General features: G+C 53.7%; 1 protein-coding gene across 1 annotated transcript; it reads left to right on the top strand.

The window, feature by feature from the left end:
- Positions 1-859: 859 nt before the first annotated feature.
- On the top strand, positions 860-1,994 carry LOC119104373 (monocarboxylate transporter 3-like). Its single transcript, XM_037228068.1, is given in 2 exon segments — positions 860-1,453; positions 1,456-1,994. Coding segments are annotated over 2 exon segments (1,095 nt in total). The 5' UTR covers positions 860-897.
- The last annotated feature ends 2,440 nt before the right edge of the window (positions 1,995-4,434 follow it).

Here is a 4,434-nt window from a genome sequence, read left to right as displayed (position 1 = left end):
CTCCCTGCCAGCTCTCAGTAAGCAGCCAGCGGTCTAGCAGACAGGCTCCCTGCTCAGCTCCCAGTAAGCAGCCAGCGGCCTAGCAGACAGGCTCCCTGCTCGGCTCTCAGTAAGCAGTCAGCGGTCTAGAAGACAGACGCTCCCTTCTCAGCTCCCAGTAAGCAGTCAGCGCCCTAGCAGGTAAAGGCTCCCTGCTCAGCTTCATGTGAGCAGTCAGCGGCAAATACCACAAAATCGACGAAAACGTCTGATGTAAGTCTGATTGTCAAGCGTGGCGAATGAAAATCGTCCACCGTAAACACGCCATCTCATTTCAGTTAATGGCCCGTTGCCGTCAAAAGGAATGTTCCGTATCGTTTGCATCTGACCAGATGATCTGGTTTCCATCCCATATTTTCCGGCATGGTGAGATGCATCCAGATGCTTCGCTCATCCTTGCGGCCTTCAAGATCCTCATAGCATATTCTCGTCTTTCTGAAGGCATCTGCAAGTTTTTGGCGTTTCTGGTGTTCGCAGTGTCATGAACCGTCATTTGCTACAGTGGCTGCAAAGACATAACGTATCAAAATGTTACTGAGTGGGCTGTGCCCGGCTGACTAGTCTGAGCTTCAGTTGGCTGACGCCGAAACTCGTGCGAACAGCGGGCCATGTTCACCAGTCATGGTTTCATGTTTCATGCGGCTGCCGCTTTCATTTGACATCTCACCCCGAGTTTTCAGCAGGTAAACCTGAACGGCTGTTTATTTACAGCCAGATTCGTCATCTACGTTGAAGACAAGAATGTACCTGTCGTAAACTTCAGCCCCGAAAACGTACTTGTGGACTGAAGTGGCGTGTGTTCACCTGACGTCCGAAACCAACGGAGGGCTACCACGGGTAAGGGCCTGCAGCTAGAGTATGATGACAAAGACCTCAAGTCAGGATTCAACGCCAGGGCTCATCAGCAGGGTGCGGGAAATGCGAACCCCATGTGAGACATTTCAGGCGAGCACACCGGACGCTGGCGGAAAGCAACAGCATCTGCTAGAGCCGGTGCTAGAGCCACTTCAAACACATTCCGGGCCTGCTGACACAGACCCGGCACCTCCCGAGTCGTTGGCCTCAGAGTCAGAGATACACGACTCGGCGTACAGCTGGGTGGTGATGGGCGCAGTAGCGCTGCAGATGGTGCTAACCGGGGGTATCATGAAGTCCTTTGGCCTGATCATGCTGGCGCTGATGCGGGACCGTGGCCTCTCGGCAGCCCAAGCAGTCACCATACCGGGCATCTTCCTCGGCATTCAGCGCCTGGGGGCTCCGCTGGCCGCGTTGATGTGTCGCCGACTGTCCGAGAGGCATGTGGCCCTGCTCGGCAGCCTCTGCTGCACGCTAGGTCTGGGTCTGAGTGCCCTGGCCGACGTCGCTCGCGTGCTTTACCTCACCAACGGGGTTCTGTTCGGAGCTGGCCTTTGCCTCTGTATGACGTCCAGCTGATAATACTGCAGCAGTACTTCGACAAGCGACGTGGTCTAGCCACCGGCATCATGGCAGCCTCGTTCCCCGTCGGAGGCGTAGTCTTCCCGCCTTTGATAAATCTCCTGCTGAACGAGTTCGGCATGGGTGGCACCTATCTGCTGCTCTGTGGACTGTTAATGCACATGTTCGTCTCGTCGATGCTGTACCGGCCGCCGCATACGCAGAGGATGATCATGCGATTGGACAGAAAGCGACTGCTGCGAAAGAAGTGTAAAACACCCGATACCTTATGCACGAACAAAAGCCACAGCGAGAGACAGCACCTACCCGTGAGCCAGGACATCCAGGCGGCCGTCACTGATTCGGAGCTGAGCTGTGCTGCCAACGGCAGCCCGGCGGTGGCCGTCATACTGCCACCTGCGGTCAACGGCCGCTGGGCGCAGCTGTTGCGCATGCTGGACCTGAAGCTGCTTGCCGACCCGCTCTTCTTGTCGTGCACGTTCTGGGCTTTCATGGTCTGCATGGTTTTCCACACATGAACATGCTCCTGCCGAGCTTCGGCTCGCAAGAAATCAAAATGAGCCGCGACCGCATGGCCAATATGGTGGCCTTCATGGCGCCCATCGAGTTTGTGAGCTCGCTGGCGTTCGGCGCCGTGTTTGACCGCCGGCTCTTCCACAAGCGCTACGGCTGCATCATCACCAGCATGGTTGGAGGCACCGCTGCACTGGCGATGGTGTTCGTGCGATCGAGCGCTGGTCTGTACGTCTTTGCCGCTCTCGGGTACATGACCAGCGGCATTATACTCGTAGCGGTGCCGTTGTTGTTGGTTGAGTATTACGGTGAGGAACGATTCTCGTCAACGTCAACACTGTGTGCCGCGTTGGCGAGTCTGGCGAGCATGACGTCGATGCCCTTGGGCGGCCTGCTGCGCGAGGCGACCGGCTCACACCGTCCGGTATTTGCTGTGATCTCGGCGTGCGTGCTGAGCGGCGGTCTCTCTGTGCTGCTGCACCCCATCATCATACGTACTTGGCCTCAGCGAGCGCCGAAAGCAGCTTGACAATCTCATCATCATACGTGCTTGGCCGCAACGAGCGCCGATGGTCGCCTGACGAACGTTTTTTGGGCGTGATTTTGGTGTGAGCCTTAACCAAACCACAACATCAGAGCAAGAATATGTATATATATTTATATATATATATATATATATATGTTTGTGTATGCGTGTGTGTGTGTGTGTGCTCTTTAATATAAACATATTATGTGCTCTTTTAAGTTGCCGGTTGAGGAATGCATGAAAGGTTGTCATTGCAAGGACGGTGTTCCCCATGAGCACCGTTGAGCCGACTGGGGTCGCTCCTACACCTGTGGTCAGCTCTGCGTCGTTTCAGTACTGATACCTGGCTGCGCGCTGACCACGTATATATTCTTGACATGACAATTTCGAAATGCATTGGGCGTCACCCCCACCTAGCGTTTTCACTTTCCATGAGCTTTGTACCAAGCGTGCAACAGCACAAAGGATCTCGTGGCCAAGGTACACATTCATTGTTTACTGGCAGCCCTAGTGTAGCAGATTGACACTAAAACCGACGATTTACCCTCGTCCCGTGAGTCAAAAGGTCTGAGCAAAAGTCGATACATAATACATCAACATTCCCTAACAGATAGCTGCATTATCCCTAGACGGGCGTGTTGACGTTCCCACCCAAATTTTCCCAGGGATGTTGCTACCGCAGTTCTTGGGAGAGGTTCGCCTCTTCTGGTCGGATCTGCTCCGCTCCCCCTCCCCCTCCCCCACCGCCTCTTGCCCGGCGAAGATTATCAGTGACGCTCAAGCACTTATGATGTTCCTTTACCTTTGTCGTGACTGGTACGCCTGCATCCGTTGTGCTCGCTTGAAATGTCCCATTTGGGGTTCGCGTTCCCGCACCCTGCTGGTGAGTTCTGTCATTGAATCCTGACATGGGGTCTTCGTCATTATACTCTCACTGCAGGCTCTCGATCGTGACAGCCTTCCGTTGATTTCGGGACGTCAGGTGCACACCGTCACTCCAGTTCACAATTACGTTTCAAGGCTGAAGTTAACGACAGGCACGGTCTTGTCTTCAACGTGGTTGACGGATCTGGCTGTGAATAAACAGCCTTTCAGGTTTATCTGCCGAAAACTCGGTGTCAGATGTCAAATGAAAGCGACAGTCGCATGAAACATAAAACCATGACTGGCGACGGGCGAGGCCACTGGTCGTACGAGTTTCGTCGTCAGCCAACTGAAGCTCAGACTGGTCGGCCAGGCACAGCCCACTCAGTAATATTTTGGCATGTTATGTCTTTGCAGCCACTGTAGCAAACGACGGTCCATGACACTGCAAACACCACAAACGCCCAAAAAATCGCAGATGTGTTCAGGTAAACAAAAATGTGCCATGCAAATCTAATATGTCTCAAGAATGGGAGAAGCATCTGGATACACCTAACCATGCCGGATAACATTCAATGGATACCAATCCATCCGGTCAGCTGCAAACGACAACATAACATTCCTATCGACGGCGACGCGCTATTAACAGAACTGTGGTGGTGTGTTTACGGTGGACGAGTTCCATTCACCGCGCCAAACACTCACACTTACATCAACACTTTCGTCGATATTGTGGTATTTGCCGCTTACTGCTTACATGAAGCTGAGCAGGAAGCCTCTACCTGCTAGGCTGCTAACTGCTTACTGGGAGCTGAGAAGGGAGCGTCCGCCTGCCGTGCCGCTAACTGTTAACTGAACTTCGAGCACCATCGACCTGCGGCCTTACTTGCTGAGGCGGTACTGTGACGTCACAAGGCAGCTGCCACACGCGACGAGGATGACAAACACGGTGAGTCAGCCTCCCCCTCCTTCCTCAAATTCGATGTTGGGATTCAGATTTGACCCAACGTGCTTAACTGGAGTGCGCCACCTTTTCTCACTTTGCACTTATAGTC

This window comes from Pollicipes pollicipes, unplaced genomic scaffold (genome assembly GCF_011947565.3).
Source record: "Pollicipes pollicipes isolate AB1234 unplaced genomic scaffold, Ppol_2.1 Scaffold_6052;HRSCAF=7182_pilon_pilon_pilon, whole genome shotgun sequence".
Classification (NCBI taxonomy): domain Eukaryota; kingdom Metazoa; phylum Arthropoda; class Thecostraca; order Pollicipedomorpha; family Pollicipedidae; genus Pollicipes; species Pollicipes pollicipes.
The sequence above is the reverse complement of the archived record's forward strand: the minus strand, read 5'-3'. Positions and strand labels throughout refer to the sequence as shown.